The sequence below is a fragment of the Parasteatoda tepidariorum genome, chromosome 2 (assembly GCF_043381705.1).
Source record: "Parasteatoda tepidariorum isolate YZ-2023 chromosome 2, CAS_Ptep_4.0, whole genome shotgun sequence".
NCBI lineage: Eukaryota > Metazoa > Arthropoda > Arachnida > Araneae > Theridiidae > Parasteatoda > Parasteatoda tepidariorum.
In genome coordinates, this window is record NC_092205.1 from 79,318,287 (window position 1) to 79,345,821 (window position 27,535).

The following is a 27,535-nucleotide window of genomic DNA, read 5'->3' on the forward strand; positions in this document are numbered from 1 at the left end:
TAGATTTTGTTTAATGTTAGCGATGTTTTTAAATGAAAGTTAGAGTATAAGTGTGAATTTGTTGTTTTCATCGAAGTCTAACATAAATATTCAGAATTTTTCTTTTAGAATTCAATATTAAACAATGTATTTGGTTCTATTTATTGTTCGTTTGTTTTTTTCATTTTTTAAGATTTTAATTTAAAACACAGACAATCATTTCAGTTGTCTTGAAAAAAAAAATTTGAAACTTATGCATTACCATTTGCTGTAGATCTGTTAGCGGGATAAAAATTTCTAGTTTCTAAACTCAAATTTTCCCTTACTTTGAAAAATATTTTATAAATTTTTAAACTTGAGTTTGCATTCATTATTTTACAAACCCTATTTACCAAACATAAAATTAATACTTTAATTGAAGCTTTTTTTAAAAAAAAATAACGTCGAAACCAATCGAATAGCTTAAGAAAAATTAGCGCAATGCACGGTGACAATTTTTGCTTACACTTGAAAATCAGTTTATATAAAACCTGATTAAGTGCAGTAAGTAAACGACACCAATAAAAGCTCAAATTCTTTATTGTACAAGCAATTAACACTTTCTCCTTTAACGTGTGTTTATATTTCTTAATTTGGCACATTCCAAAACATAGACATTGTTTCTTATCTATAAACTCTATATGTAATTCAAAGTAGTATTTAAGAATCTTTGCATTGAAACATAATCACACATTAAAAATAAAGCGTACGTCTTTGGTATATAAACCATATCACTGAAATGGAGACATGAGATTGGGCGGAACAGGTGGCATATCTGGTACAGGTGAATCCAGAACGGGAGGCATACCCGGCCCCAGCATATTTGGCACCATGCCTTGAGTTTCCATAGGATAATTAAATAGCCACAGTCTATCTCCAATGACCATAGGCCTTGCTGCGTGTAGACCCATTGATTGGTAATAGTGCTGAGCTAAAAGTTCCAAGTCTGTGCTATATTTCCGTTTCCATTTTGTTCTTCTGTTTTGAAACCAGATCTTTATCTAAAATTTAATAAAAAATTATTTGGGATATTTAATTAAACCAAGACATAAATTGATTGCAACCGTCAGTTAAGTTACTAGTCTAGTTCAGCTTTCGTTAAACTACTAAACTAATGTCTATAAATATGAAATATTTTAAAATAACACCAATATACGATCTTTTCAAATCCGGAATTTGCAGTAAGCTGGGGTGATTGTAAATGTATATGTTACCGTTAAAGTATGAAATCCGTTATTTTATAGAATACCTAGTTATTCCATGAAATAACTGATCGTGTCCGTTAAAGTGTAAAACTCTCTTGTATTTCATGGTTTAACTAGTTATTTCATAGAATAACGATCTGCTGCCCGTTAAAATGTAAAATAATCTATATGCTACAGCTCAAAGTTTAGGTACTGGTCAGGGATTTAAAAAATGTTCGTGTAAAATCCAGTGTGTCAACAAAATATGTTTTTGTCTTAGAAATAATGCTCTTTGTAATTCCAAATGTCATTTTAGTAATCCTTGCTGTAACAAATGATTTTATGGTACGTTTCCATAAATACCATTTATACGCTGCATAAATTGGATAAATTGCTTCTTNTAAACGAATGTCTATCAATATGAAATATTTTAAAATAACACCAATATACGATCTTTTCAAATCTGGAGTTTGTAGTTAGGTGGGATGATTGTAACTGTATCCAATATCTTCTATAAAGCTTTTTACTTTTCAGGCTTATTTCAATCAGTTCATAAGCCTTAAAGCAAATTAAAAATTATATACAAAGATTTACTCAATCAGCCTGAATTTACATTGTATAGAGGAATATAGTGAATCAGATTAATTGAACAAGGCTTATTTGATAATTAAATAGTCAACTAGGCTTATTACATATATTTCTAATTAGCATAAAAGCAATTGAGCTCATTGCAGTGAACCTAAAAATTGTTAGACTTATTTTATAACCTGCGTTGAACAGCCAACCCGATTCTGAGTTTGCGACTATCAATGGTTCAACTCCGGAGCCTTGTAATTTTAAACCCAACCAAGAAGACAAAAGAACTCCTGGATAAAACATTGGGACAAACTTTGTTTAGTGGTGTACTTTTTGTGGACTAGATACTTTTAATTTAGCCTGCCATTCTGCATAATTACAATGCCCGGTTTTCAAAGAATCGAATTTTTCTAAATAACCTACGGCTGTTCAAAAGAAACCCCTTTGATTATAGAAATTATAACATTATTTGATTGTTTTAATGTTCATTTTTAAAATAAAACTTTTTTGAAATTCGATTTCTCATGAACTATTCGACCGATTTCACTCAAATTTTGTATTTTGCTAAACTTATATTCTTTAAAATTATGTGAAAAATCGTATAACTTACAATTCAAAAACTTTTCGTGGAATATTAAGTAAAATGAACAAAAAATTATAAGTATTTACTAAAAGTTATTTTTTGCGTGGATTTATCTTTGGATAAATTAATTTTATAATGGTGAGCAAAAAATTTTTTAATTTGATTAAAAAGTTCTAGAGATATGGCGAAATGCGCAAAAAGTAAAATTAACATTAAGGGGTTCAAACCTTGGATCGCTCTTCTGACTAAGCTATTGGGGCCATATTTTACAGATTGCGTCTACCCCCTATGTTTTGGGGATCAGAAATCCGAAGTCGAAAAATAAGTATGTTTTTTCAGAGGAAATATGTTTTTGTATCTTAATTTGATTCCTAGAATGTGAAGATCCGATCATTAGATCAAAAGTTAATCAGGGTGTTGCGTTTTTTTTTTCTTTTTTGCGCACTACGTAGCATAATGGTTTAATGAAATCAATAAAATGAGCATTATTTCATAAATAAAACTGGAAAAAAAATACTAAATTCTAGCAAGCATTTATTACTAATTAAACAAGTACTTTAATTAACAAACAAGTCAATCTTAATTTTGCAGTGTTTCTATACAATTTGAAACATTTTAGTTTTAACAAAAACGCAATTAAAACGAAAACATTTGACCCATGATTTTTGTAAAGAAATCTTCAAGAAAAAAGGAATTCCTAAATTCCAATAATTGTAATAACTCACAAATATATAATTTCAGTATGAATGACGTATCGCTGAAGTGATGTATCGATGAGGTGCTATTAAATAATATACGTGGTTATCAAAGAGCTATTTCCTTATTAATGATTTTCTAGCCTTAAATTATCTAACTGTAACTGTATCTGACCCGTGGTGGCTCAGGGGATAGAGAGTTCGCCTCCAAAAAAGGCGAACAGGTTTCGAATTCCGGCAGTGGTTGGTTTATTCAAATTCCGCACCCGGCTCGCACTGACCACACTACTGACGTAGCATGGGTTAGAGTCCCCTAACCGTCAGTCAGGATAACCGTAGGAGGTTTCGTGGTTTTCCTCTCCATGCAACGCTAATGCGGTTTATTTCCATCAGAAAGTTTTCCACGAAAGCAAATTTCTCCTAATACTTTATCCAGGAGTTCCCTTGTATTCTGGATTGGATCAAAAATTACAAGGATACGGAACTGAACATTGATAGTCATAAACTGAAAATTCAGTCAACTGTTCAACGACAGATATAAAATAAAATGGTTGTTTCTAATCACGTGGTTGTGCATGGCGTCTTAACATTACAGCTTTAAAGCTTGAGTTAATTATCACTCTGAATCAATTTTCAGATCAAATTTAATTGGATACCTGCAAGTGATGTCACGCGTGTGTCGAACTTGATTATAGATTAGCGGAACCACGTGTGACGTTGCTTGCAAGCATGTAATTGATTATCTTAAATTCAACTTACGATTGTCAACCTGATAAACCCAATTACATTTTGTACTCGTGGCTCATTCAAGTATGAGAGCACTACTTTAAACTTGGAACATAAAGAGTTTTAAAAGCAATATAAATAAATCACACTTAAATACTCTAAGTTCATAATATTAAATGGGACATTTAAATTAGTTTGAATTAAAAAATTCTGCCAGGTAATTGCAATTATTTCTAAAAATTAAGAATATGTCGTCTCCAATCTACAGAAATCAAAACTCTGTTGTCGATTACGATGTCAAAATATATCAGGAACACATAAATTGGACTGCCCTTCCATCAACAGTATTGGAAACCGTCTATACATATTTGGATAAAGATGATCAAATAAATATGTCCTTAGTCTGCAAAAATTGGTCAAATGAATATGGATCTCCAAGTGTTTGGAACAAAATAAAATACAACATATTTAGTGCGTCAGAACAGGAAACATGGCCAGAAATTAAAATGGCTCGAAAGTTTGGGTACATGTTCAATTGCGTTGAAATTTCAGGAAACCTATTCATTCGGGAAAAAATTAATAAAGCTAAGGAACAACTGCAGTTATTTTTGGAAGCAATGACTGCATCCAATTGCAAACTTTATTCCCTTAAATTTGAAAACACGCATAAGCTTTCTCAGTTTTTAAGCAACAATGACTTCTCTACTTTGGTTAGCTGTACAGTAAACTTCCTTCAAACTCAGCATACTCTAAGAAATGTCGAATTCTACAATAGTTTCTACAGAAAGGAAGACGGAGTTAAAATACTTTCAGCACTTTGCGAACGAAATTCGTTAAATATAAAAACACTAGCTCTGAAAGGCTTCACTAGGGACCGCTACGAAACAGGAGTTAATATCCCCAGATCGCCAAATTTATTGTCGATGTACTGTTTCACGAACATAACAACTTTAAGAGTGAACTATTCTGAGTTCTTCGAAGAAACGATGCACTTTCTGCTGGAGCTAAATGAGTTTCAGTTCCTCTCCCTTAAGAAGCTTTCACTAATCGATATAGAATGCCAGGGTTCTAAGCAAGCTCCTATCAATGGTATCTCCCCGATGGTGTGGAAACGTTTGCGAAAATTGAGTCCAAAGTTACGGGTCAACATGAATCTGATTTATTCCTCTCAAATTCGGAAGACTTTTTCAGTTTATTTGGTTGACTTTATTCCGCTTCAATACCTGCAATTCAGACTGGAAAGGAGTCTTCAAGAATCTGAAAATCTGAATATAGGCCATCTGTTTCAGCAACTAAGCAACTGCCGAGCTCTTGATTTTTTAGAATCGTTAAGCATTTTCTGGATGTCTTCTATCGATGACATTTCAGTGTACCTCATCCCGTTTCTTCGAATTTCCAAAAAGTTGGAATTACTTCAAATGTCTTTTGGACAATCTGTAGACGGTTTCGACTCTGTTTTTGAGTTTTTGCTTGTACATCCGCCAGAATCTTTAAAATCAATTTATATATCGGTCACCACAGTGGATAATGAAGATGATTACATTGATCTGATGATGATGGCCGAGGAATATATTCCGCTGTTTCAAATCATAGGAATTAATCTTAGATTACCGGAACCTCTTTACAGAAGGAGAAGCACACGATTAATGAATCGATAATTCAAGAAATAAAAATCGCAATTAAATCCTATTGTCTTTAATCTTTATTTTTAACCGTTAAATTATAGTTATCAGTGCGTAGATTATACGTAGTTATCGATGCAATTATATTATAGTATTCAAGTACGTAGTTTTCATCGAAAATTTAAAAATTAGAGTTTCGAAAATTTTCGACAAAATAACTAACTTGAAAGTGTGACATTTTAATAATTTTTATATACTGGAACCAGGGTACAATTTTGTTTTTCAAAATCAGTAGCAAAGTTTGCTAATGCTAAAATGTGATACCTAGTGACGTAGTGTGTTTATCTCGATCTTGATTGGCTGTTGAAACGTGGCATTTTTTTACGTTAGCAACCGTTATAGTATCAATTCTCCTAAGGAACGCATTCTATATTCTTTCACAAAAATTTTAATTATTTCACTATATATTTCTATTTTAACATCAAGACAGGTAGGAAACCATGTAAAACATAAACAAACTAATTATGTATCGAAGTTGCCAGGTACACATAACAAAAATAAGTCACAGTTACTATAAAATACACAAGCAAATAATAATTTTAATTTAAATAAAAGACGTAGACGAGCAGGAATTGTATTTCAATGAATTCAATGTGCGATACGGTGGTGTATTTAATTCTAAATTGTGAGGAGAAACTTAGCTTGACCTTAACACGCCATTTTATTTATAAGCGATCAACTGCCACTGACGTCATGGGTCATATGTGTGGGTATCCGTGGTCTTCTTCTTGAAGTGCAAGTACTCAATTCATTATAATCATTTCTGTGTGACTTATTGCAATAAAGCGATCACTGAATGGTAAATATTTATACTCATATGAAATTTTAAATAATCAAGTGTTCGATTATGTTATACGTCCGTAGTAATAATGTCGTACGTAAAATTTCGAGAATATAAAAATGATGTAGAAATTTACGGAGCTGAAGTAAAATAACTAACTGTTACAACTGCCGAGTAAACAATTAAAAAATGACGTTGATTTACGACGGCATTGTCGCAAATAAAGAACGTCAAAAAGTGATTACTCAAATTCAAAATTCGTGAGTCGAAATAACATCTATATTATATAAAACGCTAATACGTGCGTACGCATGTATGTATGTATCAATAAAACCGATGATATTTCTTTTCTCGCGATGGCAACAGTTTTCATTTTTAATTGATTGGATTCGGCGCGCAAGAGCACGTAGTGAGCAACCAGATAACAATAACCAGAGTGAGCATTATCAGGTTGTTCAATTCAGATTCATGCACTAAAAACATGACAATATTTAATTTAAACTCAATTAGGAATTAATTAATTAATTGAAGTGAGAATTCTTTAAAAGGCCGCTGTTGAATTGATATTTTTCTACTGGGAGCTACCTAAACGTCTAAAAAACGTTTAAGTGTTTGTATTGAATGCATTGAATTTTTTTAATATTTCGCGTTTATTTATGCATTGAATTTTCACGCTTTAAAATGCAGAATATCAGTGAAGCAATATTTGATAATTTATTTTGCTAATATGTTTCTTATTTAGCAAATGTTTTGATTTTTTCACCATGTACAATCTAAATAGCTAATATACTTTTTTAAAAGCCAATAAGAACATTGGTAGAATTCTTCTACATAAGTACAATACTGTGTCTTTGATGATAAAATACTATGTCTTTGATGATAATATATTATGTCTTTGGCGAGCGAGCGCAGCGAGCCATGGTTCACGGCGTGAACCACATAGGATTGCGTAGCAATTCTGGGGGGTTGGCGAGCGTTAGCGAGCAGGGGGCGGAGCCTCCTAGTTATATTAAAAATACGTATCAGACTTTGCAACAATGCCGTAAAAACGAAAAATAGCTCAAACAACTGCCAAGAAAACGATCAGATTAAGAGGGTTAACGACGGAATAGCCTTGAATCATGTGCATGAAAAAGTGATTACTCAAATTCAAACTTCAAGTGTTGCAGAACTGCCGTATTAAAAATACCGAAGTTTAAAAAATAATATGTAAATCGTAGAAAAAACGATTGATAACTACCGATAAAATAATCGGGAAACGGTGAATATTTACGATGGAATTTACATCGTTAATCGAGGGCGTCATGGAAGTGATAACTTTACATCGAAAATCACGTGTCGTAATAACATTGTATTAAAAATATCAGAATTTGAAAAATCACGAGAAAAAAGACAAGAAAACGAACGAAAATCCAAATAATCAAAAGTTACGTGCAATTTTGGCTACTGCATTTTTCTGTAACTAGAATTTGGCTTTTTTTTAACTAACAATTTGCTACTTGCTAGTCGACGAAATCGCGGCCTGCTGGGAACCTTTATCAACTCGTTTCGCTTCCCAACCCACAAGATTGCTTCGCAGTCGTCTTTTCCTCTCGTAGTAAAACAAAAACAAAAAATTTATTTATTTTCTTTAAATGAAAAAACATATGTATTCCATTTATATAGCTTTTTCTATAGTAAGCTATATTACATTTTTAATTTTTGCAATTTTAGATTCAACTTAGAAACTTGACAAAGGAACAAATTCGTGATTACAGTAATCCTTTTTATGGTCCGGGATAGCCCACTTGGCTGGACGCTGGACTCACGTGTTTTCTCACATGAGAATGGTAGCTCGAATCCAGCCGGCAGAAAACTCTCCGTGTAGGGAATAGTGACTAGTGCACGTTAAATCTGTCTGGTCACAAAGTCCTCCATGTTCTCATAACAAATTATACCTATGAGGGTACCAAATTGGAGATAGATCGTTCCCTGGTTCAGGTCAAAATTACGATCTGTGGATGAATGAATGGATGTATGAATGGGTCCGCTCTGTAAACGGTGTGGCTTATGGGTGAGGCAGAAGTCGAATTATTGGCCATAGATGGCACCACTGGAAAACAAGTACAATCGCACCCCCTCTGCCTTAATGGCCGACAACAACAACAGCAACAGTAATCCTTATCAAGTTAATCCATGTTAAGAGAAGTTCTACAAAAACATCGTAAGTTTGTCCAACAACAAAGGTACTCTTACTTTTAAGAAAATAATTCTTACCAGAACCTCTGTTTGTAGAGAAAAACTTACTGATACTCGTCACGATTTTTAAAGCTTTATTCAGTGCTCACTGCTCTTACCATCCCTTGTCTTTGCTTTTCAACGAATTTTATTTCTCGTGGCAAAGAGAGATTTTCTCTTTTAAAACGAACGTTATTTATTAATTTTACATTATTTTCGGTAGTAAACAAACTCTCCCAAGAGTAAATCTGAGGCAGCAATTCACATTTACCAACTTTAATCGCAATTTCAAATGCATATAATTCTCGAATAAAGTATTAAGACAATTCTGTAGATTTCTTTCAATAAAAAAAAACCATAAGAAGTTTTTTTTTTATTTTATTTATTGAAATGAATCCATATTTGAGTTACACTAAGAAGAAAAACAGGAAAAAACCTTCTAATACTAAGGTTTAAGCTGATAAATGCAATAATTGTTCATATAAATTATTGCATTTATTTAACTAAGCGAAAGTTTCTGTTATTAATATGTAAATGATAATAAACTTAGAATACATTTGAAGTTTTCACAGTTCGGTGCAGCACTTGGTTTCTTTATTTGTGCTGTATTATTTCCATTATTTCAGCCCATTTCCAATGAAATATCCTGTTTTTTGTCACAATATCAGTCTATTTAATTTCCGTAGGTTCAAATAAATTAATATCACGAATGATTGAATTCTAATCTGTACTCTTTATCTTTAAAATTTTTCATATTTTTTATGCAATTTTGAATCGAATTCAGAAGAAAGGAACTATCAAGACTAACTCATTCTCAGTAATTTTTCGGTGCAAATTCTAAAAAATTAACCAGCATCTCTGCTACAAAGCACACATTTACCTTTTTTTTTCCAACCCAACCGCCAACGAATTCTATACCTCAATTAATTACAACTGAGAATTGTTTCTCTATACAAACTAAGTTTTTTCATTTATGGTAACGTAAATAATGTAACCCTTAAGAACCAGCGGAAGAAGAAAAAAGCACCTCCCCCATCCGCACCCTCCAAGTTCATGTTTACAGAAAAGTACGTGTATGTACTAATACGAAATGTTATACGAGATGATATAATACGAGAGTACAGAATTGAGATCCTGTTCCTGTGATCTAGGATCACTAAAGTCAGAAGGACTCATTTTATATGTGCTACCGTGGGCCGTGAAGGGAATCGCTTGACCATCTCTAGCGATCTTGAAGGGATTAAAATAATACAGATGAGTACTTATTCTTACAACGATATAATACAGATAAGTACTTATTCTTACAATAAGGGTGCTAAATCTTCAAATTTATTTGCTTTACTTATGTATGTGTAAATGTTTCATTTCACAAAAACACCAGTATATCGTTATAACACTCTCAATACATTTAAGTTAGAGCCGGGATAGTCTGGTTGGTAGGGAACTGGGCTCATGTCCAAGAGGTCGTGGGTTCGATCCCTGCCAACCGAAGACTCTGCGTGTAGTTAATGGTGACTGATGCTCGTTAAATCTGTCGAGTCACAAAATCCTCCATGTTCCCATAACAAATCAATACCCTTGGGGGTCCTGATCCAGGAGTTACCTTGTCTTCTGGATTAGGTTCAAAATTAAACTCAAAAATTGGGTCGGCTGTTCAACGACGGTAATAAAAAAAGTACATTTAAGTTATAAACATTACTTCCTGATTTTGTTTTTACAGCGTCAATATATAAACAAAATAAAACAACATCAATAATAGTAATAATAAATCGTTCATTTCTAACTTAAAATGAGGCTTTTACCATTTCATTTCAAACTAGCTGAATACCCGTTCTTCGTACGAGGTGGAAAAGTAAAGAAAACAATTAATACTGAACAATGCTACGAAGACTTATACTAACGCAATTAATAAAGCTAATAAAATTCCGATATTTTTTTCTTATATAGTGTTATATTTCGTCTTTCCTTGTGGCTTTACGTTATTGGATTAAGCAGAGCACGATTTTATTGGTTAATATCATCGAAATAAAGATTAACTGTATTCAGTATTATTTTGAATATCACAAAATCAAAACATGAACTACAGTATTTAAGTTTTGTTTTTTAAACTTTCAATATTTTATACCCATAAACAAATAGACAAAACACAAACTACATTACATTAGGATTCTGGTTTAACGAGGAACTCAGATAATAAAAAAATCTACCTGAAGAAAAAAAACAGGAAAAAACTAGAAGGATATGCTTTCATATTATATTTTTATTGCGAAGTTAAAATGTATTTATCTATCGTAGATTGTTTAGCTTTAAAAAAATTTTATCTAATTTACATCTCAAGTAAATTAAGTTATGAACGATTTCATTATCTACATTTTCTGCAACTTGAAAAAAACTATTCAATATATTTTAATAAATCTACAACACTATTATCTGTCAATGTTTCAAGTTTAGAAAGTTGAAATTTAAAGACGGTGTTTTAAAAAATAAATATGTACCGAAAGACTTTTTAGTAAGAAAGAAAGAATTTATTTTATAAGATTTGATAATGCATTGTTGGTTTCTTGTTTAAATTATTCTTGATTTAATTTAATGCTTTTAGTAAATTATTTACCTCGTTAAATAAAAAAATAGTAAGAATTAAAAAAAAAACGCTTGCTATAAGATACACTTTAATACAATTTTTTTCGTCTGTGGAACTCTAAATAATCCATCTTCATTTAGAGAAAATCCCGACTAAGGTTTTCGAGAAAAAAAAAAACAGTTATGAACGTTGAAAATGGCTATCAGAAAATCATATTTATTCTTTAATTTGGTTGCTTAAATTTAATTTGAAAAGTTTGATGAGAAAAACTGATGCAATTTTTTATTAATGCACACCCTTTTCATAATATTCAGTATAATGTTGGAATTTTTTTTTTGAATTTTGCAATAATTTTTCAATGGAATTTTAGATAAATAATTTCATAAAAGCAACCGAAATATAAATAAAATATGGTTTACTTGTTGGCCATAAATATAATTACAATTTTCATAAGTTATTACTGATTTAAAGAAAAGTTCCAACTCTAGGAACCCCTGCGATCTTTTCACGCTTAGCCTAGGGTTCTGCGGAACACATTTTGAGAACCGCTGTTCCAGCACTTTTTATACTGAACCAAAGAAAAGACTCTATTTTTCTCGTAATATACGGAATCTCGTTAAATACGGAATCATATCAAAGTGGGTCTTAATGCATTTGTTCTATTATTATTTCAGCACGAGTTCTTAAAAAAAACTCATATACTTATATTTTTGTTTCATAAAAACACCCTGATTAGCATCCTGATTACCCCATGTTTAAATTATATGTGCATTTAAAAAGCGATATCTAAGGCAGAAGAAAAAATTTGCAATTTTTAAACATAAAATGGTAAAAACCTTTAACTTTATGTACATTTTTAGTCCTGTAATAAATGTATTTATTTTTCGCATTTTATTATATTAAAGGCAATTCCTCTTTCTTTATGACTCCTGTGGAATCCAGTTCTGTTCCCCAAATATTTGAAAAATCTTGGAAATTTGTTGGCATATTTTTTAAAATACCTAGAATTCTAAATATTTATATTCCAAAATACCTATGATTTCCAAGATCAATTCTAGATGACAAAAATATTTCTTGCTATTGATAAAACTGACTAAAATATTATAGTTGAATTTAAATTTCTTCAATAATATGACTGAAACATCCAAGACCCCTTAAAACTTTATGTGTTGCGTTGAGGTTGTATATTTCTGAAATTTTTTTAGTCACCCAAACACAAATATCAAGATAGTAATCAGATATATTTTGAATTGAAAAAAAAAACATGCTCACTTCACTTACAAATTTATAAAAATCACAGGTTTTACAGTTTCTTTTTTACATGGAATGAATCTATATCTTTTTAGAATTTTCCAAGACATTAAGCAAAGCAACTCTAATAAATAAAATATAATGATTAATAAATTAATATGATGATTAATACATTAATACAAATTTATAAATTAAATGTAATAACTGCTTTAAAACTTCCCAAAATATGATGAAAAAAGTCAGATACTTAAAATTCGATTTCTCGGAAAACTATTCGACCGCGCAAATTTTGTATTTTGCTATGTAAAATTGCACTCCTTAAAATGATGTAAAAAATTTTATACTTCACAATTCAAAACGTTTTATACGTTTAAATTGAATAATTAATAAAAAATAATAAATATTTAATAAAAGTTTTTTTTTGCATGGAGTTATCTTTGAATCAACAACTTTTATAATTGTCTGCAAAAACTTTTCAATTTGTTTAATAAGGTTCTCGGGGTATTGCGAAATACATACGCAAAAAGTAAAATTAACATTAAGAGGTCAAAACTTCGAAGCGCTCTTCTGACTTGGCATAACTATTGGGACAATATTTCCCAGATTGCGGCTACCATCTAGGTTTTAGGGATCAGAAATCAGAATCCGTTGAAAAAAAGATATGTTGATTCAGATAAAGTATGTTGTTGTGCCTAAATTTGTTTGTTTTTAAATAGCGCTTGAGGTCACCCCCTCGGACCATTAAGATTGAGTCCTAGAATGTGAAAATCCGATCATTAAATCAAAATTTATCCAGGGTGGTCCTGTTTTTTTTTTTTCTTTCTGCGCTGTATCGTGAAAAATAAATAAAAATCGAGGCACATATTTGCACTAAAAGAAATTTAAAATGAAAATAAGAAAAATGGAAAAACAATCTGCGTGTGTTAGACTGAAGATTATCATTTCTATTATCAAACGCTGTTACAATTTAAATAGCAGCTTTGATTTTATTTTTCATCATCGTTTAGGGCAAGAAACAAACGATAACAGATTTGAAAATTTCGACAATAAAATATATTTTTTGACATAGAAGTAGCTCATGTAAAGTTCATTTTACTAGCCAATATAGCATCTTTGAAAACTAGTATTTCAATTTCTGTTTCGATAAGAAACTTCGTGGAATTTAAAAGTAATTTTGTTGGTAACTGCACATATTTAAGTTAAAAAATCAAATTTTCAGTTCTGAGAATTACCAGGCATATCGCTCTCTACCCCAGGAAGCTGAAAGTCTGCGAAACGAGGTCTTCTGCAGAATCGATTAAAGTCGCGTGCACAAACCTTCTACTGTCCCTTCAAAAGGAAATCGAAATAGGAAAGATCTGGTGAGCATGGTGGCCAAACTGCGAAACCTTGTAAGAAGTTCTGCAAATGAGCCAACAGATTTGCATTTTATTTCCGACTATGCTTTCCTTTAGGATGCTTTCCTTTAGTTACCTTTCTTTTATGGAACACTCTTTTTATTATATTACTATGATGTAGAGTGGAAATTAATATGGAGTATAATGAGAGTAAGAAAACTGAATTACTTGTGTTTCCGATAATTTCAGTTGTTTTGCTAGTTGAAGTCTCTTGGAAACTGATAAGTACTTGTTCTTTTCGAATTCTACTTCCAGTGCCTTAATTTGTGATGAAGTAAATGCAGTTCTAGCCCTTTTTCGTTTGTCATCTGATGCATTTTCACCTAGAATAGAACATATATTTAGATTATGTATTTGATTATACAGGGTATTCTGTAATCACCCCCTTAATATATAGCTTGAAAATCCTTCTCAAAGAGGAAGTTGTACGGACTTACACATTAATGGTCTTAAATCAATATTTATGTGAGTTTTGTAAAAAAATTTAGCACTCATTAGTTTATGTTTAGAATCACCATAATTGTATACTAATCAAAACCAGCTTATATATCACATAATCACGAAATCGAAAACTGATTCAGCTTATTATTTATTATTAATAAAATAATAAAGAATGATAGTAAAAGATAGTCTATGAACTAGTCTATCACTTGCTCATAGTTAATTTAAAAGTTAGGTGGACCATGTTAAAGTTTAAATTCGCTGCAACCTTAATATGTGTTCAAGTTGAACCCTATTATCTTACTTCATCAATTTAGTTACGCCACACTTCAATTTAAAATCTTACTAGCAAATTTACACCATTATGTTCAACATTGAACCTAATTTACCGTGAGTGTGGTGTAAATTTTCAAGCCTTGTTTCATTTGACTTAATTCTAATTTTAGTTTAAAGTTTCGTTATCTTACTGAAAAATCGTAAATGTCACCAACGATAGATTTGAGTGTTTAACTTAACGTTGAATTTTATTTTGCTGCGCAAAAATTATTGAAGTTAGAAACTTGAAATTACTAAGGGGTGTAGAAAAGTGAACAGGAATTACGATGGAATAAAAAAAATAAACATTCGATAATTATTTCAAGAATTATTAACTGTTAAACTTATTGGAAAATATACCCTACACTTCACTCTACATGCCTCAGCAATGCAACTAAAGCCTTTTAATTTTGACCTGTTAAAAAGGACATTAGCTTATGAAATTAACGTAGAGTGTTTTTCGAAATTCCAAACTCATCGAATGTTAAAGCAATATCAACTGCATTTATGCCAAAAAAAATTCTCAAATTTTTTTTATTATATATATTTTTTTTTTACATTTTATTTATTTACTTATTTATTTATTTATTTTGGTTGTTGTACAAACCCTATAAGAAATAGAAACTTGAAAATACGAATTAACACTTTCAGTAAAGAAAAATTGACCGATCTACTGTTCGCTATTTTGCGATTTTCATTTTAAGAGCTTGCACTTGACTTGATGTAAAAAGTAACAAAATTAATTAATAAATAAATAATAAGGGAGATTAGATGTTGCCAAATATACATCTATATCAAAATTTTTAAAAATATAAAGACTCAGGAGAGACAGAAATTGTTTCCAATGCAAACTGTCATACAATATAAAATTATCGTTACATATTGTTATCAAGTAAAATTACTTCTCGTTTATTACTTCTTATTGTGTCCTACATTCTGTACTACTAAGTTTACTTTAAAAAAAAATACATTTGATTATTTTTAAAATCTAGTTATCCTTTCATTTCAGTAAGATTAACGTATTCATAAAAAGCGCTTACATAAAATTACAATAATTTTCTAATTTATAAATAAATTTATCCTTTTTTAGCGTTTTTTAAGAAAAAATCTTTTAAGAAGATCAAGAGACTCAAAATGAAACGGATAGCAATCCAATCGTAATTTTCGTAAAAAAATTATCCTCTTCCTCCCTGATCTTCAATGATGAGTGAGAAGCAATCACGGAGGTTGTTGAGCAAAGGGAACAGGAGGAGCGAGCCGCAGAGTATTTTTTTTTTAAATCTTTTATTTCATTTTTGAATAATAATATGTGACTGTGCATATTGCGATTAATTTATTTCTGAGAGCTGCGGTGGTTCAGAGAATAGAACGCTCGCCTCCCAATAAGGTGAACCGGGATTCTCCGAGATAACTCGCCTCCCAATGAATGTTGTGTGAGTGAGGAATGTTTAGATAAATATACTTTCGATGCTTACTTGTGTGAGCAGCTGAAATGATCATAGCCTGGTAATGTAATTAGGACCTTTTGTGGAAGGCAATTGGATGGATAATGTAATTAATTAAAAAGGAACTTTCTATAATTTTCCTAACTTACTTCTGTGAGCAGCTGAAACGATCATCGCCTGGTAAATGTTCATTTTATATAAATTGAAGATTCTTTTGATGGAAACTACCAGCTAAGAACACAAAACGTACAGCAAATTTTTTAATACTAATTTAATTATTACTTAATGCAACTTAACAAAATGAATAATAACTATAGTGTTGCCTATCGATAGAGAAATACCGAGTTTAATAGTTCATAGGGCAAATACATCGATTAAAACTGATTAAGGTGTTAGCATCAAAGAAGTGTTTAAACAGTCAGAATATTTAAATACAGTTGTGTTGTGCATTCGGCTTGATTAATATTGTTTATACGTTGTGCATGATAATTTTGAAAAGTGACTAAGCTGGTTGCCGAAGGCGACTAGTTTAAAATAATTATCTAATTGTAAACGTAATTATAACAGAGAATATTGCTAAAAAAGGAAGATAATTAAAAACTACCGGTAACTACTGTTAAATAAGTAATGTAGCTTTACGTTGATAAAAATCTAGATCTTTTTTGTTTATTAATCATATTATGTGAATTTTCTAGCAACTAAGAATACACCGAGTATAATGAGAAACTAATTCAATCTGTTATTATTTTATGTCATGTAAAAAAATAGAATATTCTTCAAGTATTTAGTAAAATGAGACTTTCATGGTACGCAATATTATGTCAGCGCATTTGACATTAGAATCAAAATTTAAAGTTGAAGTAACATAAAGTTATCTGTTGCATTATTAAATTTGAATGTTTAATTATAAATTAAATATTAACACTATTTTAATAAAACTTTGAATTTTTTAAAAATAACTACATCAAAATCCATAATTTAAATATTTTACTCAGTTCTCAAATCCATGTTTAATTTTTAGAAAAGATATTCTTATGTTAGTTATACTTTTGAATTTTGATTTTAATATCAAATGTGTTACGCAATATATAAAACTGACATTTAAAAAAAATTTGAAAATCTATTTTAATTATGAACTAAACTACGTTTTTTTTATATAAACTAGAGGGCTGCGCCCCCTGCTCGCAAACGCTCGCCAACCCCCGAAAATTGCTACGCAATCTTATATGGTTTGCTTCGCAAACCAAGCTCGCTTCGCTCACTACTAACTTAGGTACATTGCAAATGGACAAAATTTCAAGAACTTAAAATAATCATTAAAATCCATATAACAACTTTTTTAAAAAAAAAATTCAAAAGCGTAACAGCACGACTGAGACTTATTTTTCAATGAATAACTAATAACAATAATGGAATGCTCTCTCTGGTTATTTCAGTTTCCGTTTTTAAAAGCGCTATATGTTGAGCCACCTCAGCTAGATTTGGCTAGAACATTTTTAGCGGAAATCATTGGTCTACTTTCTAGCGTTGCCATTCGGGGAGTTGTAATGAGGCTTTTTTTTGTCGCCGTGTAAGAGAAATATATATATATGTTACCGGCAAAGTATGAAATTCGGCATTGTATAGAATGACTAGGCATTGTATAGAATGCCTAAAATTAGACGGCAAAGTATGAAATGATTTATATTTCACACATTTCCTAGGCATTCTATAGATTGCCAAATGAGAAACCGGCAAAGTATAAAATACATCTCCGATTCGTTTCAAATATCACCACTTGGCAAGGCTCGTGACTTTTAACGCGTGGCTCGTGACTTTTGACTAATAACAAAAATTATTTTTTTACTGAGCTACATGGAAATGGAGGAATTTAAAGAAATTTACATGGAAAAATTTAATGAAATGTAATTCAAAATATCATTCAAGCCTGCCATGTGGCAACAAGTAGGTTAATTTCATATTTTTTATATGAAAATTTTGTTTCCCTTAATAAAAAAGGCTTAAATTTTGTTTTGCATAGCTTTTTAATTTTCTTTCCACATTTTGAATAAATGTTTTTCAATGGAACTCTCAGTATTTTTTTCAGAATAACATTTTTATTTTTGACAAATACATGTTACTGTAAATGACCGAAATCGGTCGTTTTACATTTATTCGATATTTTAATATTTACTGACGATAGATTCGGAGAAACATCAGTGTAGGGTATACCGGGCAGTGGCACTTGACCTTAAAAAAACATCAGTGTAGGGTATACCGAGCAATGGCACTTAACTAGAACTAGTATGCCTGGACCTTTGGTAAATGTCCGAAATATATACTAGGTCTAGTTAAGTGCCATTGCCCGGTATACATTTGCCCGGTATACCCTACACTGATGTTTTTTTTACGATCAAGTGCCATTGCCCGGTATACCCTACACTGATGTTTTTTTAAGGTCAAGGGTCACTGCCCGGTATACATTTGCCCGATTCTCCAAGCACTGATGTTTCTTCTAATCTATCGTCAGTAAGTATTAAAATATCGAATAAATGTAATTATACCCACAAATAAATTAATATGAAATCGGATGTAATAAATATTTCGGACATTCACCAAAGCGACTAAGTGATTGTCAACATTCAACGGTGAAAGTCAACAACCACCAATTTCTCTCATTCACAGTAACATGCACATCATTTACATAATAATCTCATCAGGACGATTATTTCATACTTTGCCTAAATAACATTCGGCATTGTATAGAATGCCTAGGCAAAGTATGAAATATTTCTCACATTTCATACTTTGCCTAAAAACGTCAGACATTCTATACAATGCCGGCGTTTCACACTTTGCCGGTGACATATATATTAGGATGTGAAAGCAAAAATATGAAGCCGTCTGTAATTTTCCACAAGATGTTCCATGAAAACCGTCCTTAATAAGTATTTTAAGAATCATTATCAAAAAGGAAAACAAATCTGCACACACATTTGGGATTCTAAAACTAATATTTAGTCGAGGGAGAAAAAAAACTCAAACACAATTGAAAACTGGCAAATTACAACAAAAGAAAAGATTTTAATAGCAATTTTGAAAAAAAAAAAAAAGCTTACTTAAAAGTTAAAACTTAAGGATATCTCTAATAATTATCTTTCAACTTTTCTCTGAAATCAAATCTGTTTTTGTGGTTTATTTCATTCGCTCTCCTGCGCAGTTATTAAACAGATTTTGATATCGATTTCATTATTTTTTTACTCGGTGAAATATTAATTTGCATCCCTCAAAGTATATACGTTTTATTGTATTTTTGCGAGACATTTTAAAAATGCATATTAAGAACGGTCTTTACGGAACACCTCGGATATAGTTATTAAATGGAAAATTCTGCAAATGACATGAAGTCGAAAAATCGGCAAACTTATTGTTTGCCAATACGAGTTAGACCCCTTAACTAATAGAATAAGAAGATTCCTAATGTTCAAAACTAGTGAAGAAAAATATTCATCATTAGTTGTTTTAATCATTAATATAGATTAAATATTTTGATGGTGTCTTTTTTTATTTTATTAACTTTATTGTTGAAAAATATTGCTGAAGCATACTCAAAAGTAGGACTTTTACCGTTTAATAAAATTTCTAATATTTTATCATACACGTTTATCATAAAACGTTTTATACTAACTAGCTCATATTAAATTTTGAAAGATAAAATTATTATTCTGTTATTAAGATTGTTGATGAGCCGAAGTTGCACAGAAAACAAAATATTCATTCAATTTTCTAATACTTGTTTATTACACCCTTTCGAAACCCGAGCTTTAAATAATGATCAAAAAACTTATTTTTACTTTGAAATATGTGACTTTAAAAACTAACTCAACTAATAATTTCAATAAAATATTATTTTTTTAAAAAAAACGTTTATTTAATTAAATTAAATTAACTTTTTTAATTTTTTTTATTTAAAAAACGATAATTTTTTAATTTTTAGCATTTTTTGTAAATAGTGGGATATTTTATAGTGTTTTTCTTCCCAATTTGCTCGTGGAATAAATTTATACTGAACTCAAATAATAAGATATACCATAAAAATGCCCAATAGGTTTACTTGAATTTAATTCTTTACTTATAATTTTTCATTTTAATTAAAAATACCAACCGGCGAGAGGGAATCCAATTGTTTGCTATAATAATATTATTTATATTATTCAAGAAATAATATTAAATATTACTTTTAAATAAAATTAATATTATTATATTAATTTTATTACATTAATATTATTATATTAATTTTATTACATTAATATTATTATATTATTTTTTAAATATCGTTTTTATAATATTATTTTTGTAATATTTCTTTAATATTAATTTTTTAAGTCATAAAATTGTACCAAATGTTTACTAATTTTTTGAAGCTGGGATTCATGAGGATATAACAAGAAAGTTTGTATATATTATTATTATATTATTTTTAATGAAATTAATATTATTATACTAATTTCATTGCATTAATATTGTTATATTATTTTTAGTATCATATTTATAATATTATTTTTATAATATTTTTTCATATTAATTAAGTGATAAAATATTATCAAATGTTTAAAAATTTTTTGAGGCTGGGATTCAAAAGGATATAGTTAAGAAAGTTTGTTTTGTATACAACTTTCTTCTTTTTCTACATTTTTAAAGCTGGTGCTTCAAAACCCAATAAAAATGCCACTTGAAGCTTTTGATTTTTCTTACAAATCTCTTCATTTATGCTTGCTGGATAAAAAAAAAGTAGTCACCCCTCCAGAAATCATGAAAAGCATAATTATATACTATGCAACTCAGCCTCTAGACTTGACAGCACCTTAGTAAGGTTGCAGGAAATATACACCACGCTATGGTTCAAATATGCATAGCATTATGGTAGCTTGTTATAGTTGAACCGCTTGTTTTGGAGATTATATAGTATATGGAAAATGACGCAGAAATATTATAAAAACAGTTAATATGAAGGAAATGTGCAGAAATATGATAGAGAGATTTAGTATTAGGAAAATGAAGCAGACATATTATAGAAAGAGTTAATGTAAGGAAAATGAAGCAGAAATATAAAAATGGTTAATATGAAGGAAATGTGGCAGAAATATATTATAGCAAGATTTAGTGTAAGAAAAATGAAGCAGAAAATATATAGAGAGAGTTAATGTAAGGAAAGTGAGACAGAAATGTTACAGAGAGATTTGGTTTGAGGAAAAAGAAAAAAACATATTAAAAAGAGAGTTAACGTAGGAAAAATGAGGCAGAAATATTATAGAAACAGTTAATATGAGAGAATGTGGCAGAAATATATTATAGAATAAGAAAAATGGAGCAGAAATATTATAGAGAGAGTTAATATACGGAAAATGAGGCAGAAATATTATAGAGAGAGTTAATATACGGAAAATGAGGCGGAAATATTATAGAGAGATTTAGTATAAGGAAATAGAAGTAAAGATATTAAAGAGGGGGTTAATATAAGGAAAATGAAGCAAAAATATTATAGAGAGATTTAGTATTAAAAAATGAGTCAGCAATATTAAAGAGAGAGTTAAAATATAGAAATCGAAGCAAAAATATTATACAGAAATTTTAGTATAAGGAAAGAGAGGAAGAATTATAATAGAGAGATTTAGTATAAGAAAAATAGGGCAGAACTATTATAGATATAGTGTAAGGAAAATGAGGTAGTGCTATAATAGAGAGAAATAGTATTAGTAAATTGAGGCAGATTCATTAAATAGAGAGTGAGTATAAAGAAAATTTAGCATAAATATTTCAGAGAGAGCTAGTATAAATTTTATAATTCTTCATAACTCTTTGAATAAATAATAATAACAACGTATAACAACTTACTATCAATTGTTGTATCCGAATCATACTGGGGTAAATTATTGGCACTCGTAGACTCGTCTGATGCACTAATAGCTGAAGAATTTGAATGTTCTTTTTGTCCAAGTAAGCTCTCGATGCAAAAGTTTGTGCTCCACGGTTTCACTTCCTTGCAATTATTCATTTTCAAAACTATTCTTTGGCGGGAATAGTATTTAGATAAATATTTATATTTTAAGAAGCAGAAACACCATTTTTCTGAAGAAAAATGAAGTCCTCAAAGCATTTTAAATCTTTTCCTAATAGGAAATATCATATTTTATTAAAAAAAAGCCGTGTCTTAAATCTTTAATATTTTAATCACTAAAATTTTAATTGGTCAATCATTAAAAGATATTGATTGGTGTCTTAATATTGCTAATCAGCGCTGAGATATGCTTGTTATGGAGAAGGCCTATTAAGAGCTTGGACCGATATGGAACAGTTTCGAAATCTGGTGAAAATCTCACCCAGAGATCATCAAGTTGAAGTTAATAATCGTTGATGATAAGAACTTTTACGGGATGGTCCAAAATAAAAAGAATAAAAAAGCGGAGTACAACCCCCATAGAATGTCCCCGCCTATCAAAAGTGTTTCTGTGGCAGAGGAGGACTTTTCTCGTTTGTCGCCAGCAAGTTGACAATCCATCTTGGAGTTGATAAATATGGCCCGGCATGCTCTTTAATGATTTAAACGGGCAATTAACGAGTCGACTATTTAGGGTGTCAAGCGCCCGTCGGCGGCAAAAGTTGCGCTCGGGGTGATGAGCTTGAATAGTGAGGAGGATGCTTGGATAATATGGTTTGTTGTTTTTTTTTTACCTTCTTTTTTTTTGTTTTCTGCAATTCAGATAGTCATTTTGAGCTTCTTGTAAACGCTTGTGATTAGTGTAGCGGATGAGGAGACGCAATAACAGTAGCATCTTCAACCGGTCTGCCTGGAAATGCTGCAAATACTAAACAAAAACTCCATAGAAGTAGTTTCCATGTTTGTCCACCCGACTGTCATTTTAATAATAATAATAATATAAAATAATAATAATAATATGAAATAATAATAATAATAATAATATGAAAAAATAAAAATAATATAAAATAATAATAATATAAAATAATAATAAAGTAAAATAACAAATTATTATTATTTTATGTTATTATTATTTTATATAATTATTATAATTATTAAAACGACAGTCGGGTGGACATCAAACATGGAAACCGCTTCTTTGGAGTTTTTGTTTAGTGTTAATAATAATAATTATTATTATTATTATTAACATTTTATCTAATTTATTAATAATAATAATAATTATTATTGTTATTATTTTATATAATATTAATAATAATAATATTTTATGTAATAGTAATATTTTATATAATAAGAACAACTAAACAATATTTGTTCATTCAATAATTAGGAAAAATTAAATTTGTAATTTCATATTTTGTATGTTTTTGTTTAGTTGTTCTTTAATATATTACATTCTACGCTAACTTCTTTTTTTTAACTAAAAATGTATGAAGATTTCGAATAATTTATAAACTAGTAGTGTACAGCAGTATGCAACCCAAAATCTACTTTGGTGTTTCGTTTTTTTTTTCTTCAAGAACTGAAATGTAAATTAAAAATTTGAAAGCAATAACGAAAAATCTTTTTCTTATTTTTTTGTAGATATCCATAGATCCATTTATTTAAAAACAATGGACTATAATAAATTTTGATAAATCATTAATTCTTTGCAGAGATGGTGAGAAATTTGCTTAAGGTTTGTTAATTTTAAACTTATTACTTGAAGAAAATTAGCATAAACAGTGAGTTCCGTAAATTATTCTTTTAATGATAAATTTATATAAGGGAAATTATGGTATAAAAGAATAGTCGTTGCATTGCAAAATTTAATAATACTTTCTGAAAGTTTTTCATTCCAATCAATTTAAAGTACTTGAATAATTTTTAAAATATAATAAACTTAGGATGCCCTAATGGAGTCGTGACAAACCAATTCTTAAAATTAAAACTTTTTGTGAAAGAGTGTTCCGTAATGTTAACCCTTAATATTGTTTTTTGAATTATCCTAAGAAACTGAAGTCGCCAATAATTATTTAATTGAGTTTAAATACAGAAACGTTTCCAAATCTCAAATTACTAATGAGGTCAAAAAGAACAAAGCAGGGATTAAAATCATCAAAAATCAGTATATTTGTGTAATGGAACAAGAATGCATTCTAAAATAAGCTGGTTTAGATGAGATTAATCCATCCTGCCATATTGACCTCAATGGTGATTGGTGATAGTTTTAATATATTTTTTAACATATATATTAACATGTAGTTTTAATAGAATGCATTCCAAAATAAGCTGGTTAAGATGAGATTAATCCATCCTGCCATATTGACCTCAATAGTGATTGGTGATAGTTTTAATATATTTCTTAACTTAAACAATGATTTGTAACCCATGATGTGCACAGCTTTCTGACTTCGAAAAACATATGTTAATGGCGGCTATTGCAGAATACCCTGCTTAAGTGTAAAACAGCGAAATGTTGCTTCTTGGAAAAGATATACACTGAGTCACCTTCCGCAGCTCGTAAATGGATCACAATCCATTTATTATAGTCTTTATTAGTCGAATAAAATACACATGACTCAATAAAAATACGTGGTTCAGGGGGTAGACAGCTCACCTAACTATGAGGTGATCCAGGTTCGATTCCCAGCAATGGCTGGTTGATACGAATTATGCTCCCGACTAGCACCAACCTCAGTGCTAACGTAAAATATCTTCAGTAGAAATCGAATCATTGGTTTGAATCTACTTGTTGTCGAGATAACAGAAAGTGGTTTTCGTGGTTTTCCTCTCCATGTAACGTAAATGTGGGTGGATTCTACACCTCCTAAAAACCTTCGCAAGGGTTGCCATAGACGAGATATTCTATCACATAGAAGTCCAAACTTGTTTTGCTTCATGTACATATTTATACTTTTGTATCTTTATCTCTTTTAGACATTTGTACTTTTTGACTTGCCATTGGACAAAACAATTCAAATTTTTTCAACTGTTGTTAAATTAAATAATAAATATTTACTAATATTAATTTTTCGCACGGAATTATCCTTCTTTAAACGAATTTTAAGAATGTGGGCAAACATTTTTCAATTACCTTCAAAAGTTCTTGAGAATCGCTCTCCTGATCAAATTTTGTAGACCATACTTCCCAGATTGCGGCTACCCCATATATATTAGGGATCAGAAATCCAAATCTGTCGAAAAAAAGGTAAGTTAATTCAGAGAGAGTATGTTTTTGTGTCTAATTTCGAAACTGAGGTAAAAATTGAGTCCTAGAACATGAAGATCCGATCATTAGATCAAAAAGGTATTCAGATTAATGCGTTTTTTCTTTTTTCTGCAGACTATACATTTCAATGTTAATTTGAAAGTTTAAAAAGTTTACAGATTACGTTGAATTCGTTAATAACAATTTAAATTTCTCTATGGCAATTCTTTACCTTTAAATTTTATTTTTTTCTACTCACACATTTTATTTAGACAAGCAACAGCTTCATCCCCGAGTGAAGTATGAAATTGTAAAATGTAAAAAAATAGGAAAGAAAAAAGAAAAGAAAGGGGATCATAGAAATAAAGTAGGTGGAAATTAAGGAAGCGTTGCGTAATATAATTCTTGCTTAAAAATGCCTGAAAGAGAACATCCGTATTACATCCGCATACGCGCGTGTGAAGAAATTGCACCAATCGCATTTTTAAACGCGCCTAGACTCTTCGTTGTTACCGACACATGTAAAAATTAAAATAATCAAATTCGAAGAAGGATTTCGTTTCCACCTCGCTTTCATGCTTATGTTAACTCGTAAAAGGAAGTTTCATAGATTTAATTTGGATTTATGCTCGTTTTCGTAACTACGTACGTATAAGCATTTTATATAATGTATTTGTTTATGTATGCATTTTAATTGTTTCTTACTCAAATTAGTTTTTTAAAAAATCTTGAAACACAAGGGAACTTAAGAGTCGCATACAAACTTCGTGAAAAACATTTTTACTGAAAGAGGGAGACATTTTCGTTCCATGAAAAAAAAATTTACGAAAATTACNACTGTTGCCAGCGCGAGAAAAGAAATATCATCGGTTTAATTGATACATACGTACGTATTAGCGTTTTATATAATAAGATTTGTTTATGTATGCATTTTAATTGTTTCTTACTCAAATTAGTTTTTTAAAAAACCTTGAAACACAAGGGAACTTAAGAATCGCATACAAACTTCGTGAAAAACATTTTTACTGAAAGAGGGAGACATTTTCGTTCCATGAAAAGAAAATTTACGAAAATTACATTAACCCTATGGTAATAGTATTACCATTGAGCTAATGGGATTTAAAGAACTAATTATTCATGTGTCACAGAAGATAGAGTCAGCACTATAATATAGTCGGTACAAACGGAAAGCATAAGACTTAATCAAACACTTTTTTCCGAAAATTCGACCGTTATGGAAAAATCAATTCAACGATTTTGAAACATATTGAACACGACACGGAAGATAAGGTTCCGTCTCGCGCCGGCTACATTGCTAGAGTGCTGTCCTTGAAGGGTACATTCATCAGTTCCGTCGGGCTGACCATGAGATTTTCGCACGGCAGTTTCTCTCTTGTATGACAAAAACGTTTACGAGCTTTAGTTAAAAGTTTGCGTATAAATTTTTCCACAAAAAATACTCTAAATCATATTCAGGAAAAAAATTTGAGAAAAGTTAAGATAATTTATTCAAAAGTATTTCAAAAAATATAACACAATAAAATCTTTTGAAACATACCATAAAGATACAAATTTAAATATTCCAGAACATAAGCTGCGTTGTATTCAATATCGTCACCAACGTTGTCATGCGGATCCCAATCAAGAATGGATTCTACAACATCCTTATCTGTTGTGTCCCACAAAAAATCACCTTCCCCACATCCAAAAGAATTCGAAATTCCACACTTTTTTTAAAAGATTTTACAATAACATTTGAATCCATATTTTGCAACGCGTCTAATTTCAAATATGTCACTTAACGCATGACACCTATAAAAGTAGAGAGGAAATTTTCTGTTTTGTAAGCGTTTTTAATGTGAAATATATATGGGTGATTCTCACGAAATATGACAATTCACTGTCCCTTGCTCCAAGATCTAATACTATAATACTAAAAGAACTTTTTTTTAAAAAAATAATACTAAATAGCATTGCTGTTAGCATTTTAAAATGACTTTGCACTAGCATTGACTGTTTTGTATACTTAAAAAATTTAATTGAATATCAAAATGTCATTTTCCTGGCATGTCCCAAACAATATTTCCAATAATAACTAGCTTTAAAACTTCCCATACATTTTTAAAAATCTAATTTTTTTTATCTGATCCTATGTAAGCATTTGTAGAATATTTGCAGAGGGTATTGTTTACTAAAACTTCGTTTAAAATATTTTTCTGTCAATAATTTGTTTGTTCCATGAAAATCTGTCATTTTTCTGACTACTTTTATTTAGTGATTTATAACCAAAATAGATAGCGCCAGGAATCAATATCTTACGTTAATAGATTGATTAGATACCCTCCTATCTGAACATGTTTTGTTGCATGAATAAAGAACCAATTTTCTGGCTCAAAATCTATTTCAAAAAATTTTTCAAGGTGAGTAGGTTTTTATGCTGTCATTTTCCTGGCTTCTTTAAAGTATCAAATTTCAG

The 27,535-nt window shown here is 30.1% G+C and overlaps 1 protein-coding gene across 1 annotated transcript; it reads right to left on the reverse strand.

Annotated features, from left to right (window-relative positions):
• Positions 1–540: 540 nt before the first annotated feature.
• On the reverse strand, positions 541–22,630 carry LOC107439886 (lateral muscles scarcer). The gene is made up of 3 exons (XM_016052627.3): positions 21,767–22,630; positions 13,860–14,014; positions 541–1,019 (listed from the first exon to the last, which is right to left on the reverse strand). Exons 1-3 carry the CDS (start codon positions 21,924–21,926, stop codon positions 750–752), a joined length of 585 nt encoding a protein of 194 aa, XP_015908113.2. The 5' UTR covers positions 21,927–22,630; the 3' UTR covers positions 541–749.
• Positions 22,631–27,535: the final 4,905 nt, after the last annotated feature.

Bases quoted from the DNA above. Each gene is read 5' to 3' on its own strand.
- LOC107439886 (XM_016052627.3), bottom strand. From the start codon at position 21,926: ATGAATAATTGCAAGGAAGTGAAACCGTGGAGCACAAACTTTTGCATC. The intron at 14,015-21,766 runs GTAAGTTGTTAT...GTTCTATTCTAG, and splicing joins TTCGGATACAACAATTGATA to GTGAAAATGCATCAGATGAC. The intron at 1,020-13,859 runs GTAATTCAGTTT...ATTAAATTTTAG, and splicing joins TGAAATTATCGGAAACACAA to ATAAAGATCTGGTTTCAAAA.